Below are 17,140 nucleotides of genomic sequence, written 5' to 3' on the forward strand. Positions count from 1 at the left end.
CAATGAGAAGCACGTGCACCACAACAAAGAGTAGCCCCCGCTCGCCGGACCTAGAGAAAGCCCGCGTGCAGCAACGAAGACCCAATGCAGCCAAAAATAAACAAAAAACAAAACTCTCAGCATGTGGGGAAAGTGGGGAGAAAAGGGGGGTGGCTCAAAGGCCCCCTCGACAATGACTGGGGTGAGGGGGGTGAGAGGTGGATAGGCTGGGCCACTCTGCAGGCACCCCGGATGCTGAGAACAAGATGCAGATACCTTAAGAGGTCAGTATTTCCAGCCCTGCCTCAGGACGCAGGTCCCCAAAGGCAACACAATGGGCTCACCTCCATGCCTTTGCCTACGTGGTGCCTTCTGCCAGATGCTCCTCCATGCATGCTCCAGCTGCTAACTGCAACTCAGGCTTCAGCCCAGGGGTCCCCTCCTCCTGGGAGCCTTCCTGGACTTTCCATACCCCAAGAGGGGATAAGCGTGCCTCTTCTACGTTCCGCTAACACCTGCCTTCCCATAACGTATCACATGAACCAAAACTATCAAAACTGACTGCTCAGTCAGTCAACATTCACAGAGCGCCTCCTGTGTGTATGGCATTAGGTGGCAAGCAGATAGAGTCCCTGTCCTCATGGAGGTCACAGGCCAGCAAGGTGGAAAGACATTAACTCAATCACACCAACAGGTAGATAATGATGAAGCGAGACCAGTTCTCTGCAGTGAAAGAACTTGGTTCTATGAGAACAAATAACAAGGAAACTGGGTGGGTGGGGAGGTCAGGGAGGGCTTCCTGAAGGAGGTGATGCTCAAGATCTGAAGTACAAGTAGAAATGAACCCTCTGGGCTTCGGATTCGCCAACTCTAAAGCATAGGGAGAAAACTTCCTCCTGCTACTGCCCTTACAGAGGTGCCCTGGAGCTCAAAGGAAAGGACAGATGTACCGACAGTGTGACAGGGAAAAGCACTACCTGGAAATAGCTGGCGGCTCTGTATTTTTTAATTTGATATGGGTGAGGCACACAGGAGGTGAGAGTTGGGAGGGGCTGGAATAGGGCTGAGGCTGATGGGTGGGGTGGGGGGTGGGGGGAAGGAATATTTTGGGAAGCTCCAAAGCACAGACACAGATGTGGGGGCTGGATGGGACCGCCTGGCAAGCTGTAACTATTCCCATGGTGTGGCTCCACCAGCCTTTTCTGCCAAATCCTGTCCCTTCCCAGTCACACGTGCATTCCTTCTGTGTGATCCACGTGACTCCCACCACCTGATATTCGCTTCTGCAGTCCCCTCCACCTGACATCCCCACCCACTCTTACCTCCACCTCCAGCTCTGGAAAAACCACCCAGTGCTCCAGAATCAGATAATGTGACCTTCTTACTCCCTCCTGAGACCCCCTCGAGTTGATGTGATGCCCCCTTCCTTTCCCAGCTCCTAGAGTAACACCCACTGCACAGCCATGAGCACTGGACTCTAGAATCAAACTTCCAGAATTCATATCCCAGCTCATGCATGCATGATCTCAGGCAAATCATGTCCCTTCTCTGAGCCTCAGCATTCCCATCCATAAAATGGGTGCTATTCATATTAGTGTTATATTAGTATTTGTGTTAAATATTAGTATTGCCTCACAGGCATAAGATAATACATTTTGTAGCAATATCTCTTGGATCTGTCTCTGAAGGCAAAAGAAATGAAAGCAAAAATAAACAAATGTGACCTAATTAAACTTAAAAGCTTTTGCACAGCAAGAGAAACCATCGACAAAACAAAAAGACAACCCACGGAATGGGAGAAAACATATGCAAATGATATGACCAATAAGGGGTTGATATCCAAAATATATATAAACACCTCAGACAACTCAATATAAAACATTAAACACAATAGCAGCCACATAGTAGGTGCTTTATGCATTTGTTTTATGTAAGAACAACCGGCATTTATTTATAAAGTGCTCACTGTGTGCCTGGCACTGTGTTTAGGGGGTTTATCTCATCCAATCCTTGTGGTAATTTGGAGAAATGGACACAATTAGCCTACTCGTTTTACAAACGAGGAAACTGAGTCTCAGTGAGATTAAATGACTTTCCAAGAGCACAAGGTTTTCAAATGGCAGGGCAGGGATTCAAACCCATGACTACCTGCTCTGCACCGACCCTGGCACACAGTAGGTTCATTCATTCATTCAACAGACACCTACGGATGCCTCCCACAAGCTGGGTAGGAGCTTTACATATGTGAGCCCAAAGATTCACAATAATATAGGTATCATTGCTACTATTCTCATTTTTCCAATGAAGCAGCAGACCTGGGAGAGACAAAGATCATCTGGCCTGTGAAGAGGCTGCGATCTGAATCAAGGTCTCCTGCTCCGGAGTCCCAAGTCACGGTGGGGACGCTAGCAGCCAGGTGGCCAACGTACCGGCTCCCTCAGCCCAGTGAAGCCCAATGTCACAGTCACAGTCAGGGTCCAGCAGCGCCTGACAGCTCCACCTCCGCCCCAGCCATCATCTTTCATCACTCATCTCTCCCAGCTCGCCAGGCACCTCCTAACTCCCTCTCTCTGCCACACATAGGTTCCCGAAGGAAAATCATAGTAATGAAAAGAATGTCCAAGCTGAAATGCTTATTAGTAAATGAAAGAAGCCACTCTGAAAAGGCAACATACTGTATGACTCCAACTGTACGACATTCTGGAAAAAGCAAAACTATGGAGACAGTAAAAAGATCGGTGGTTGCCAGGGGTTGGGGGGAGAGAAGGATGAAAAGGTAGAGCACAGAGGATTTTAGGGCAGTGAAACGGTTCTGTGATGCTATAATGGTGGATACACATCCTTATGCATTTGTCCAGACCCATAGCATGCACATCACCAAGACTGAATCCTAGTGTAGCTATGAACTTGTGGTGATAATGTGTCAATGTAGGTTCCCCCATTGTAACAAATGTTGCATTCTGGTGGGGGGTCCACAGTGAGGAAGGCTGTGCATGTGTGGCATGGGGAATGTAAGGGAAATCTCTGTACTTTTCATTTAATTTTTACTGTGAACCTAAACTGCTCTAAAAAAATAAAGTCTGTTTTTTAAAAAAATGTCTTTACCTTACTCTGACACTCATGGAAGATGTTGGCCGGGGTCCCAGCTTTTGGGCAAACAAGCTAAGTAAGAGTCTCCTTCCAAAGAGACTCCTCCACGCCTTCAGCCTCTGTGGTCTGCAGGGGGCTGAAGGTGTCTAGCACTAGGACCTCAGCAACCACCGGGAATGGATCCAAGCTTCCTTTTTGGGACCCTCTCGCCTGCAGTTCCAGGACTGATCTGCCCCACCCTCCTGCCCACATCCTTCCATCCTGACCACCACATCCACGCAGGTAAGGAAGGCAAAGCCACAGGGGTGTCCTTCTGCAGTCCCATCCGTGTGACGGGAATGAGCGGATAAATAAATAAATGATGAAGTGGTGTTATGTGGATCTTCAGAGGATTAGAAGAGCCCTCCCTCTGGTTCCTCACTCTTAAACGCGCTAAAGGTGGCTACGGGGCGCTACGGGGCTTGCAGGAGGCAGGAGAAGCAAATGCCTCTCCCCGGGGCTACTGCCGGTCTGGCCCCAGTTAATAGTTTACTGGCGTGCTATAAATAGGCACCAGGCATTGTTTCCAAAGAGTAGAAAGACTGGTCAGCCAGCCAGGCCTGGAAAGAGAGGCGTTCTGGGGCTGAGAATGGGGTTCCCACCAACAGGTCTGTCATCACCACCCTGCACAGGTGCCCCAGACCCCTCAACAAGTGCCTGATTCTAAGAGCATTCACCTGGGGACACCTTGGCCAAAAGGTCCCTCCGGCCAACACTCCCACACCCAGCCACTGATGGACATGGAGAAGCCTTGAAGACCATCCCCTGGCTGCCCCCCATCCCCAGGAAAAGGGGCTCGCGTGTTTCACAGACCACATTCTCAGCCCACACCATGGACACCCGCCAGCTTTCTCCCAGGTGCTCTGCCTACTGCGTGTGGCAGCTCCCCTGGCAACATGTCCCATTTCCGCAGACCCATGGGCCTCAAGGATGAGGAAGGCGCACACGGACTCCAGAGGGTGCCGAGATTCTCTGGAAGGCTGCCCAAAATTTGGGGGTCTGGGCGGCTGCAGGAAAGAAAGAAATGGAATTCCCAGATGGTTCACACTCGGGATGGACCAGAAAATGGACTAACCACCTCCAGCCAACCTTAAGAGGAAAAGCAGTGAGACAGTGTGTTTAAGGGCTGGGTTAGAATCCTGGTTCTTACGGGCTCTCTGACCTTGGGCAAGTCACTTCACTTGCTCTGTGCTTCAGTTTACTCATCTGTAAAATGGGATAATAAATAGGACCTACCCCTACCTCTTAGGTAGGGGTAGGTCCTATTTATTAAGGATTGTTTTAAGATCAAATATGTTAATGGATATAAAGCACTTAGCACAACTTCTAGAACATGATAGAACTTTCTGGACATGCTCTATCCCTGTATTGTCCAATATGGTATCACTAGCCACGTGGGGCTATTGAGCACTTGAAACATGCCTAGTGTCACCGAGGAACAGTATTTTAAATGTAATTTTACTTGATTTAAATGTAAATAGGCACACGTGACTCGTAGCCCACACTGGACAGTGCAGGTCTGGAATATAGTAGGTGCCCAATAAATGCTCATTATGATTATTATTAGAGATTGATATTATTATTAGAGGACTCACTGGGTTAGAAATTAGGAGACACCATTCCACTTCTGAGTACATGGAGGTCGGGGAACTGTTCTGTATTCATCTTTGTATCCCAGCATCTTTCAGGATGTTTTGGGTTTCTTTTTAACTCTGTGAAAGGTTTATTTACAACCATATTAAAGGACACCAACTGTATTAGGGTGCTTGGGTTGTGGATCCCTTACAGGTCCTGAGGATAACGGAGGATACCCTCTCCATACAGCAAGTACAAAGTGTTTGTACAATTTCAGGGTTCTGCACACCCCAGGGTAAAAATCTCTGATCCAGCAGACACCTGCGCACAGCAGGTCCCCAGGCAGCACTTGGGATCACAGCCAGGCACGGAGCATCAGAGTGGCCACCTCTACTGTTAGGGGCTGAGCTCCAAATGCAGGACCCTCAGGCTGTGAAGGTGGATGTCTGTGGTTTGTTGGCCTAGTTACCATCTCCCTGTCTGGTCATTTCACCTTGACTCTCCTCTGGGTCCCTTCCTTTACTCTCACAGGGCTGACTCCACACTTCACCCCTCCAGGCTTGACCAATCAGAGCAACCCATGCCACAGCCATTGGAGCAAAAGGAGCACATGACTCAGGCTGGTCGGATGAGATCTAATTCTAAGACTTCTGCTAGAACCATGGGGAAGGAGAAGCTCTGTTTGTCTTGATGTCAAGCTGGCATATTGTTTCCTGAGAGTGGCTGGGCAACCCTCTACCTCCCCATAGAGAGAAAGCATAAAGCTTACACAGACAAAAGCAGCACAGACAGATGGAGAGAGATGGTCCTGATAACATCACTGGAACCCCTGGATACAGCTGTACATAAAGCTGGATCACTACAAACTTCCCAAACGCTTGAACCAAGAGATCCATTTCTTAGCCTCTCTTTCCCTTTCTGCTTTATATTTATATATTTATTTATTGTTTTAACTAGTTTTTTTTAGCAAGTTATTATCCAACTTGAATTGGATGGGGCTGGCTAAAATACCCTGCTCTGCTGCTTTGCAGCTGTGTGACCTTACTTAGTCTGGATTCTTAACCTCTATGAGCTTCAATTTCCTCTTCAGTAAAGAGGAGTTGCTATCGGTACCTACTCTATAGAAAGATTGCTTTCTGGATTAAATGAGACAGAGTAAAGCACTTAGAGTAGCATTTAATAAAGTAGTAGTAAAAATGTCTTTATTTCTTAAAAAAAAAGAAAAAGAAAAAAGAAACGATAACTGCTCTAATTCTAACTTTCTATTCCAACATAATTCACTAAACAACAATAATTAGAGGAGAATGAGAATTCATTCAATGCCCCAAGTATCGCCAAGTCCCTTGATCTCTTGGGGCTTCAGTTATCCGATTTTTGTATGGGGTCTACTGCAATAGGACCCGTTACTGTCCTTTACAAATGCCCAGAATCTGAGTTCCTTCAAGATTTTGTAAAGAAAAAGCACAAAAAAACTATTCATCTCCTATGTTCTTGTACTACTAAAAGAGAGAAAAATACACTGCCCCCCATTGGAGTTCAGCCCTCCTAGCTGCCTCCCCCGGGGGCTCACAGCAGCTAAGCGGCAGGGCCGGCAGGCTCACGAGGGTTTCTGACCTCCTGAGGCTGAGGGAGTACCTCCATGGGGGCCGATGAGCAGTCAGACACAGAGGGAACCTCCAGCTGCCCACCCGAGGATGGCAATGCCATCAGTCAAGACTCAGCCTTGCAGACTCCTACTCAAGGGCTCAGTCCCGCTGGTTCCCCTTCCTAGGTTACAGCACTGCTCCTGTGGCCCTAGCACCCCACAGCCCAAGGCTTACCCAAGGAGAGCAAGATCCCATGCTGAGGGCATCTGCAAGTTCAACGTGACCAGAAAGGGCAGCAAAATGTCCTTCTGCAAACGAGTTCCATCTCACTCTTAACTGGGTGAGCCAAGCACTGTGCCTGGTCCCTCCACAAATACTGTCAAACCCCCGTGTGATAGCATAAACGAGTGGTAGATGATGCCCTGGCCACCTGGTACACAAGGAAACTCAAACCAGAGAGATTCCCACAGCTCCTAAATGGCAGGGCTGCAACCTGAACTCAGGGTTGCCTGGTTCCAAAGCTTGGCCTTGTCCCTAACTCCACACTCTCGTCATAGCTTATAACCACATTGGTTTGGGCTCCAGAGTGCAAAGCAGGGTCCTGGAGCCAGACCCCCGAGCTGTACCACTTACAGTCTCCACGACTGCAGGGGTGTTACTTGCCATCTCTGTGCCTCAGTATCCTTCTCTATTAGGGAGAACGTTTTATCCACTTCACAGGGCACTGAGATACTTAAATGAAGTCATTCATATAAAATGCTCAGTAAATGCTGTTTAAAAAAACTTGATCCCATTAGAATGGCTTTAGTCGAGCCCTTGTTTTCCTTGAGTGAAGGCTCCCCAAAAGTCTTATCAGCTACTGAGTATAATAAGTCTTAAATACAGACCTGGCAGATTCAGAGTAGAGAAAACACAGGAGAGACTTGGCTCTTGGAAAGAGATGCCGGTCAAATTAGATGGCTCAATGTTCTTAGAATCCCTGAGCTGTCTGACCTTGTCCACTTAGAAAGCACGAGAACGAGACAGGGAGAAGGGACCCGCTAGGAGGCCACAGGTTGTCAGGGGCAGAGTTGGGACAAGGACTCAGGCGTCCTCACCTCCCATCCTGGGGTCTGCAGCCAACAACTGTGGGCCCAACTGGGTGACAGAAATGCACTGTCCCACCTGCCAACCAGCAGCAAAAGCTGCCACCCTCTCGCAGAGCCCCTCAGGAGGTTACTGCAGTGGGGACCCAGCCAGACTTCACGGGAGACATAGCTAAGCAGGAAAAGCCAGAGTCTCTCCTGCCACCCCCGTCACATCGAACATAAGCCCACCACTATCCAAAGCTCCCAGAAGCCGCGTTGCCGGAGATACAAAAAAAGCATCAAACCAGACTATGTGCGGATATAGTTGCATTATTCATGAGAACTTCTGCCGTTTTAAGCTCGAAAACACGACACACACCAACTGATTTGAGTCAACCCTGCAAGCACCAGAGAGCCCCAAAATATCCCACCCAGTATTCCTGCTTTTGTTCATTCGATCAGCAAGCGTTTTTGGAACCTCCACTTGGCCCAGCAGAGGAGTGTGGGGCTGTGATTTCCAGCCCAAGAATGGAAAGCTCGGAAAGAACTAGATAGAAGTTTCCTCTCTTGCCTGATGACTTTGTATCCTCATTTGTCCCCTCCATGTATTGCCCGCCTGCAGCCACACATAGGTGAACTCACACTCCCCCCCTGCTCAAAATCCCCCCACGGCTCCCATCTCACTCAGAGTAAAAGCCAAAGCTTCCGAGGGCCACAGGCCTTGCACAATGGGCCTCCTGCTCGTTCTCTGACCTCATCTCCTCCTCCTCCATTCTTTTTCCCTTTGCTCCAGCCCCGCTGGCCTCCTCGCTGTTCACTGTTCCCCACTCAAGGGCTTTGTATATGCTGTTCCCTCTGTCAGGAATACCTTTCCCACAGATGTCTGCCAAGCAGACAATGTCACCCTGTCAGAAAGGCCATCCCAGAGTGCCCCCTCTGGAGCGCGCTTCTCACCACTCTCCACCACCTTTCGTGCTTTATTTTCCTCATAGCTCTTGTCGCTATATTTATTGTGTTATCCATCTGGCCCCCAACTAGACTGTAAGCTTCACGAGAGCACGTGAGCAGGGATGTTGCTTTGTTCACTTCTCAATCTGCAGTTCCTACAACGGTGCCTGGCACCTAGTAGACGCTCAATAAATATTTGTGGAAAGAAGGAAAGAAGAGAGGAAGTTTTCTTCTAAGAGCTGGCAGAAAGGGTCTGTCCTGGTCCCTGCTGCCAAATGAAACTTCCTGAAGTACAACTCCAAGCAAGACCTCCCCTGTGCATAAATCTTCTAGAGCTCCCCACTATCTGATGGAGCAAAGGCTGCCGCCTGGCATCCACAGCCCTGCACAAGCTGGGGCTAATGGACCTTTCCTGACTCATCTCCTTCCCCTACACACATCTGACCCCCAAGTCGGCTTCCGGGGACCCTGCTGTACCTTGTAGCTCCCTACCTCTGCTCTCTGTGAATCTGGGGCCACTAGGCCACCCTTCAGATCCTGACAATGTGGGATTTAAATCCTGGTTTCTCCACAGGCTGGCTGTGCAACCTTAGAGCGAGCTGCTTACCGTCTCTGTGCCCCCAGGTCCTCTTCTATAAAGTGAAGGAGATGGTTATTCTCCCTCTTAGGGCTGTCTTTCAGAGTAAAGGAGGTGGCATGTGGGGACCAATCAGCAAACTAGTGCTGTTCTGAGCTGGATACTTCCTTGTGATGGGGGCTGTCCCGTGCTTTGTAGGATGTTGAGCAGCATCCCTGGTCTCTTCCCACTAGATGCCAGTAGCACCCCCAGCTATGACAACCAAAAATGTCTCCAGATGTTGCCAAATGTCCCCTGGGGTAGGGTTACCAGATTTAGCAATACATACTTATTCTAAAAAATTGTTTGTTGTTTATCTGAAATTCAAATTTAACTGTGTGACCTGTAATGTTACCTGGCAATCCTACCTGGGTGGCAAAATTGTGCCCCCTCCTTCACTAAGAGCCACCGGGTTAGACTGACACCACCACAGGGTCCTAGTACTAACATCAGTTGTTTCCCTCTTGATTTCCTCCAACGTTCTCAACACGTCCCACCCAACTCCCCTCTCACGATCCCCCACTCAGGAGCTGGGAGGCTGAGTCCCCAGACAAGCCCAGCTCAGCCACTGTGATGATGGCTCCCCAGGACAGCCCTCACACCAGCTCCAGTGTGCAGAGCTAAACGTAGCTTCCTCTCTAGCACCCACCTCATCCCCCTGCCTCTTTCCCAGGGTCTCTCCTCCGGCCCACAAGCCCCTGCCTTCTCCCCTCCAATTAAGAGGCCTCCCAGGCCCAGCCCAGAGGCAGGAAAACAAGGCAGTTAGTCACTCTGCTTCCTTTATCAACTCGTGTCACGTGGCTGGCTCCTTTAGTGGCAGTCGTCATGGCAACGGGAAGCCAGTCCCTGAGGCTCTGGGAACCAAAACAAAATTAAGGGGTGGAGGCGGGGAGGGAAAAGGAGGGGAGGGCTAATCGAGCCAGGAAGGAGCCAGGATAGAGTTGGCTGGATTTAACTGGAGGAAATTATGCTGAGGCCACGCTGTCCCCAGCCTTCCCTGGGTGGCATTGGGGAGACAGAAAAAAAAAAAAGATTCCTGTCCTGGAGAAGCTCAGACTAACGTGGTGGGTGTTTTCACATGGTTTATCCTGATAGGTGAGTAATTTTCACCCCCATTATGAATAAACTGAAACCCAGATACGTGTGAAGGTAAAGACACATGCCTGTCCAAGTTGTACAATTGATAAGCAATGAGTTTCGGCTCCACCCTCTTCTTTGCGTATTCTCCATGTCCTCCCCACTCCTTTCCTCTTGCTTTTGGGCTAGGACCACATGCTCTGCCCCCTCTGCATGTGGCACCATTCTCCTATCTCTCTGCACTCCAGCCACTTCCTAGTCCTTCCGTTCCTTGTCTGTAGTGCTCCCTCCAGCCACAAAGTCTTTGCATGTGCAGTTCCCTCTGCCAGAAATGGTTTTCCTGTCTCTTGCTACCTCATACCTTCACCTAAAAGGCCTACTTATCCTTCACACATCTTCTTAAACATCACTTCCTCCGGGAAGCCCTCCTGAGCCACCTGCATGCAGTTATATGTTCTTGTGATGCCAAATGCTTCTACTTCAGACCTCAGTGCACAGCCTGCAGTCATCCTTTTAATTACATTCGGATGTCTGTCAGGGTCTGTCGACCGTATTGGAATGTCAGCCACCAGAGGGCAGGGCCGATCTTGTTCACTGTGGGATCCACAGAGCCCAGCTGAGTCAGCACTAGATGGAACTTCCAGCCCCACAGGCTCTACTAGCCTTTGTAGCTTCAGTGGCTCAGACAAAGTTTGCAGACCTGCCTGGCTTATCTACAGAAACTGACTGTTAAGCCACCCCTTCCAGAAAGAAGGATGGGAGGGGCCTCTGGGCGAGGCTGTGACAGACAGGGATGTGGCTCTGAACCCAGAGGGTGGAGAGAAGGAAGACCTCAATCAATTCCCAGTTTTCTAAGCAAAGAGCTCCCCTTCACCATTCCATTGGAGATGCTCTCCAAAGAGGTAGGCAGAGGAAGGAAAAGAGAGAGGAGATCTGCTTTGGGGGGCATGGATTTGTCACCATGCCCTTGGGGGCACCCATGCTGAACAGGGGGCTCACAGACAGAAGACTGTTCCCCTTCACTGGTTTTGTGCCCTTGAAACATCGCTTACTCTCTCTGGGCCAGTTTTCTCATCTGTACAATGGAAATTATACCACCCACACATGCTGAGATTATGGCAATGTGTAGTTGTGGATGGGCATGTTTGTGATTTAGGGGGTAAGAAAGCCTGGCTCTGACAACAGACAGGCCTGGGGGATAAGTCCCTTATGGGCTGTGTGCTCTTGAGGAATTCACTCCTCCTCTCTGAGCCTCAGTTTCCTTGTCTGAAAATGGGAACAACCTCACTCACTTCATAAAATTACTGTGCACACAGGATATGGCACAGAGTAAACCCCAGTAAGTGGAAGCACTAATTACTAAAACGATGTGGCCCACGAAATGCAAAATTTAGAAACAGCCATCAACTTGCAACTATAAGTCTTGCCTTCTGATTGCAGATTGGGGTCAATGGGCACTAGAGGTCCTTTGCCGAAACTTGCAAGGTTCTGCCTCTGCATCCCGACCCCCCGGCCGCCACCCAGGCATCAGGCAGGATGCCAAGAGGTCCCTCTGACCAGGAGATGGCCTCAGCCTCGAGCCAGGCAGAAAGCTCATCCCAAGCTCCAAACACAGCTGCTCCCAGGAGAGAGAATGCAGCCCCAGACTGCTGGCCGCCAGGAGGAAAGTCCCCCACAGCCTGGCCAATAACCCAAACTAGACTGATATGGATGGGACCTCCAGGGACACTGAACCAATGCTTCCTCCTCCAGATATGGAAACTGAGTCCCTGAGAGGGGAAGGAACTCGTCCAGGGCATCGGGGGAGCTGGTAGCGGAGCTGGGTTCAGAGCCCCAGCTGGAGGCCTGCCCAGAGCCAGGAAGCACTCCCTCCAAGATGTTCACAAGCTCTTCTGCCTGTAGGTCCCCTCCCCCAACCTCTCGTTGAACCAGTCAAGCATTTCCTTAAAAACACAGCCACTCCAGGAGAAAACACCTGGGGAGCACATATTACACCTAGGTTTAATTAAACAATGAACAAAAAAATTGTAGGTTTTTAACCTGGAGGGTTTTGGGGGGGAGGTCTATACACACTTTCCCCCAAAACAATCAGAATATGTAGGGTTTGATGGAAAGAGGGTCTAGACAGAGCTTTCTTCAGGTCCCCACAGGGGTCTCTAAGAGGCCTGAGCTGAAAAGTTCTGGGCCTTTCTGAGGGATTCCATGTAGCCTGTATGTCTCCTTATTCAGAAACGCTAGAATGTGCAGTCAGCCTGGAGCTGATTCTTTTAGCAACAATGGGACATGCCACACACAGACACATGCCCACTCTCTCCAAGCAGGGAGGGGCAGCAACAGGTTCCAGCCTCCAGGCTGCCCTTGGTGGTATCTGCCACTGTGCGGGGAGGGGCTTCTTGGTGGACAGCACTGTTACCAGATACTGACACCCTCAACATACAGAGAGGCACAGGATCAGGTCAGCCCCCAAGGTCTGCGACCATTCCTGGTCTAGGGCTGAGCACTCAGGATGCAGATGTGAGGCAGGCTCAGCAGCAATGGGGTCCCACGTGGAGGGATGCGGAGTGACATGAGGAGGGCAATGCACACACACAGACACACACATGGTCACAGCCTCACTCATACACACATGGTTACAGCTCACTCATTCACACACAGACTCATGCATCCCATGTCACATGCATACACACAGTCACAACCTCACTCATTCACTGAGATTCCCACATCACACAGATACACATCATAATCACAAAAACAGATAAACACACAGACACACGGATGCATGTACACATAGAGATACACTTAGATATCACCAGGCAGATGCACACCTGTTCTCAGATACACATACTCACAGCTACATGTCTTCACCCACACAGACATGTGCATGCATGTACACACACACAAAAACACACGCAGTCCAGGTATCTAAATGCTTCCCCAGGCACCCATCGCTATAGATTCTCCCACTCTCGGAGAACTCATGAACTATTAACTCTAAGGCTAGACTGGGCTCCCGTCTAACCCCAGGGAGAGTGAAGGGGCTGAGGGGCAGCTGAACCCTGACTAATTCTCACCCTCGTTCGAGGGTGGGGGTCAGGGGGCTCTGCCTGCCAGGGGAGCATGCGCACATGCCTCAAATGGAGTAACCCACTGACCTGGGACTCTCAGGGAGGGAGTCCCCTGGCTCCTGGGGGTGGCTCCAAGGACTGTGAATTTCGGGGAGGGGGTAGGTGGGGGGCTTTATTTCCCCGTAGTGACGTTCTCCCCTTTCCCGAAGTCTGGTGCTCCTGCTGCAGCCCCATCCGGCCCGCCCCCGACAACAAGCCCTGTCAGCCCCCCCAGGTGCTTTTCTCACCTTGGCGAGACCCACCAACCTGCTCTTCCATAAGAGGGGGTCCTACTCAGACACATCCAAGTGTGCCGCCACCTGCAGGGCCCTCACGCAGCAGTCGCCCCTGCACACTGCACAAAAACACCCAGGTCCCCCGCCAATAATCCCACCCCCAAGCTCACCGCTTCTAGCCCCGTGGGGTCAGCACCCACGCAGAGCAGCTCCACACCCCAGGAGGCCACCGCTCCTTTGCAGACGCTTTCCGGGCTGGCTGCGGTGGCTCCCTGCCCTGGGGGTCGCGCCCCCCGCCCCCGCCCGGCACTTACCTCCTTCTTGACGGTGCGCAGCAACCTCTGCCGGGTCTCCGCCTCTGTGGGGTGACACGGAAGAACTGTCGCTCAGCCGAGGGCTGGGGGCCGCGGCTCGGGGCTGCCCTCCCGCCGCCCCCGCGCCCCGCGTCCCCTTACCCGCCAGCCCCGAAGCCATGGCTGCGCGCGCTGCGATCCGAGTGCGGCCGGCGGCGGCGGCTCTTAGGGGCTTCTCCCAGCTGCTGCGGCCGCAGCGGGGCGGGGCGAGAGCCGAGTGACGGTCAAGGCGCCAGACGTCAGGCCCGGCCGCGGCTGCCCCACCCTCCGGAGAGCCACGCTGGGTCGCCCAGGTCCTAGCTGAGGCTCCGCGCGGCCCGACACACACGCTCACCCCCGCGCATCCCGCGCCTGGACCTCCCTCCCGAGGGCCCGCCCCTCCCCATGCCCACCCGCCTTCTATGGGGCCGGGAAGGACAGCATCATTTATTCAATGTCTGCTGTGTGCCAGGCTCGGAAGTGGCGGGAGACGGTGGGGCTACTATCGACACTCTACTAGCTTCGGTTTTCTCATCTTTAAAGTGGGTATAATATGATCACCTCATGGGAATAATATGAGACTTAAATGAAGTACTGAATGTAAAGCGCTTAGCACACACCTAGGAAAAAAAGGCCAGCAACCATAAAAGACAGCTATGCTGCTACTATTACTGTTGTTGTTATTATTATTATTATTACAGGCATACCTCGTTTTATTCTGCTTTGCTTTTTTTTCTCATTTTAAAAACTTTACCATGGACATTTTCAAACATATATAAAAGTAGAGAGAATAGCATAATAAACCGGATTTACCCATCCCCAGTTATTAATATACAGCCAATCTTTTCTTTTTTATACCTCATTTGTGTCCTACCCCAGACACCATTATCATGTCATCTATAAATATTTCAGTGTGTATCTCTGAAATATAAGAACTCTTTTTGTTTAAAACAAAACCCCAATCTCATTATCAGACCTAAAAAATAAACACTAAATTCTTAATAACAACAAATATCCAGTCAGTGTTCACATTTTCCCAATCAACTTATAGATTTCAGTCTATTTTCAACTAAAGTATTGCTTGTGTCTTATACCCTTTATTGCACTCTGCAGATATTGTGGGGTTTGTTTTGTTTTATTTTTTACAAATGGAAAGTTTGTGGCAACCCTGAATTTAGCAAGTATATTGGTGCTATTTTCCTGATAGCATTCATTTGCTTTGTGTCTCTGTCACATTTTGGTAATTCTCACAATATTTCACCTGCAAAAATATTTCACCTCCACCCGCAAAAAGATTGACTCCTCAATGAAGGCTTGGATGACAGCATTTTTTAGCAGTAAAGTATTTTGAAATTAAGGTATGTCCAATTTTTTTAGACATAATGCTATTGCACACTTAATGGACTGCAGTATAGTGTAAACATAACTTTTATAAGCACTGGGAAACTGAAACATTTGTGTGACTTGCTTTATTTCACTATTCACGCTTTTTTTGTGGTGATCTGGAACTGAACCCGCCATATCTTTGAGGTATGTGGTATTATTAAGAATCTTCCAAGACACACTGGTTCTCCATCCAGGAGATGCCAGGCCTTGAGGGGCTCCCTCCCCCACATGCAGGTCATTGGGAGAGTGGGGTCCTGGCAGGACCCCAATAGGGGCACCTGTCAGCCAGGATCTCCAGGGCTGGGCAGGCAATGGGCTCTTTGGGACCAAGGTTTGTTCCACCAAGCTCCTGACTGCATCCACCCAGGATGCATCTCAGATCTATATTTATTGAGCACCTACTATGTGCCAGGTTACTGTGCTGGGGATACTGAATTGAGCAAGACAGACAAAATGCCTCACTTTGTGGGGCTTAGGGAATAGACAATAAAATAAATAAGCAGATGATATAGTATGATGGAAGCTTCTGGAGAAAAATAAAGTAGACAAAGCAGAGAGGGAGGGCCCAGATGGGTGGGCTTTGTATTTTGAAGTGGGGTAGCTGAGAGAGGCCCCACTGAAGAGGTGTCATTTGAGCAAAGGAAAAGGAGTAGGCTGTGGGGATTTCTGGAGGCAGAGCATTCCAGGCAAAGGGAAGAGCAAGTGCAAAGACCCTGAGGTGGGAGTGCGCCCGGTGAGTTTGATGACAAGCTGAGAGGCCAGTGGGGCTGGAGTGGCACAAACAAGGAGCACGATGGTGAGCCAAGGTCCTGTAAGGCCTTGAAGTCCACTTGAGGATTTGCATCCTGCCCCAGAGGGCCCCCCACTATTCAGTTTTCCTTTCAGAAGGACTGAGGACAGCTCAGAGTATGCCCTCTCCCTGCAGCTGCGGATCCAGAGTCCCCTCTTTTCCATCTGTCAGTGTCAGGGGCCTTTGACCATAAGCCACAGGTGCTGACTTTGGCTAACTTAGCAAAAGGGAATAGACTGGAAGGATAATGGGCATTCCCAGAGTCCGAGGGAGGCTGGAAGACTCAGAAATGGGATGAAACCAAGGCAGCTCTGGAAGGCCAGAAGGAGACTCTTGGGAATAGTCGTCTGACAAAGACTTTATGTTTTAGAGCACCACCACTCAGGTGAGAGGAGCTCCATCTATTTAAGGCCCTGTTCCAGAGAGGGAGCATCTGACTGGTCTGGCCTGGGTCACACAGCCTGCTCCTTCTGCGGGAGGAGAGTCTCAATCACACTCCCCCCACCCCGACTATCTCCAGTGCAGGTGCCCAGAGTATGAGAAATAGTTGCCTCTTGGCAAAAGAAAAAAAAAAAAAAGTAACACACGAAGTGAACAGCAGTCAGAATTCTGACCTCAGGGCTCAAGAGATTGATCCAGTGGTTCTATCCTTGACTGTGCCCCTAGGATAATTGGGGTACTTTAGAAAAGTAGGATGCCCAGGCCCCACTGTGGGGAGCCATTTCTCAAAACCCATGTTTTTCCTTCTGCCAAGCACCAGGCATGGATAGGTGACCTGTGGTGGTCCCTCCTTGAAAACCTGGAGCTTTTCTTCCAAAAAGAAGGACTTGATGAAGCGTTCTTTAATAGCAACAGGAAGATGGGCATCTGTGGGACCTGGATTTGCTCAGGTTTCTGAACCAGGAGTTGGCTCTCTCCGCTAAAGTTAGACTGCTCACCACTAGGGGCGCCATCACCTAAGATCAGCTTGGAAAGATCCCAAAGCCCTCCTCAGGGTCTGAGAATTCCACCCTACCCAGGCTTTGCCTCATACCTGTGCTGCTGACCACTGGTGCAGCTGCGGGAACCAGTGAGAAAGGCCTGTTTCTCCTGCAGTGTCTCTTTAGCGCCCTCTACTGAGAAAACTCAGCATCGTGCTGAGTATAAAAGACAATCAATGTAGTCTTGATTATTATGGAGGAGCCTCCCTTGGACTCCAGGAATGCCTGTTTTTCTTCCAATTTATTGCCTTCTGCTTAAGTTAGCCAAAGTCAGCTTCTGTGGCTTATGGCCAAAGACCCCTGAACACTTCCATTCACTATGGAAGAAATAATTT

The 17,140-nt window shown here is 50.1% G+C and overlaps 1 protein-coding gene across 7 annotated transcripts in view; it reads right to left on the bottom strand.

Moving 5' to 3' along the window:
• The window catches only part of SGSM1 (small G protein signaling modulator 1), an 85,476-nt gene extending 71,379 nt beyond the window's left edge, over positions 1-14,097 (bottom strand). For 3 of the 7 annotated variants that reach the window (XM_067014271.1, XM_067014269.1, XM_067014268.1), the window contains exons 1-2: positions 13,773-13,987; positions 13,632-13,675 (exon numbers count right to left, since the gene is read on the bottom strand). In XM_067014271.1, coding sequence (XP_066870372.1) covers positions 13,632-13,675; positions 13,773-13,791 — 63 coding nt within the window. In that variant the 5' untranslated portion in view covers positions 13,792-13,987. Of the gene's footprint in view, positions 1-13,487; positions 13,534-13,631; positions 13,676-13,772 lie in introns of those variants that run through there. The other 4 variants (XM_067014266.1, XM_067014270.1, XM_067014265.1 and 1 more) reach the window with 4 other exon arrangements.
• Between the last annotated feature and the right edge of the window lie 3,043 nt (positions 14,098-17,140).

Source organism: Kogia breviceps, chromosome 15, assembly GCF_026419965.1.
Source record: "Kogia breviceps isolate mKogBre1 chromosome 15, mKogBre1 haplotype 1, whole genome shotgun sequence".
NCBI lineage: Eukaryota > Metazoa > Chordata > Mammalia > Artiodactyla > Physeteridae > Kogia > Kogia breviceps.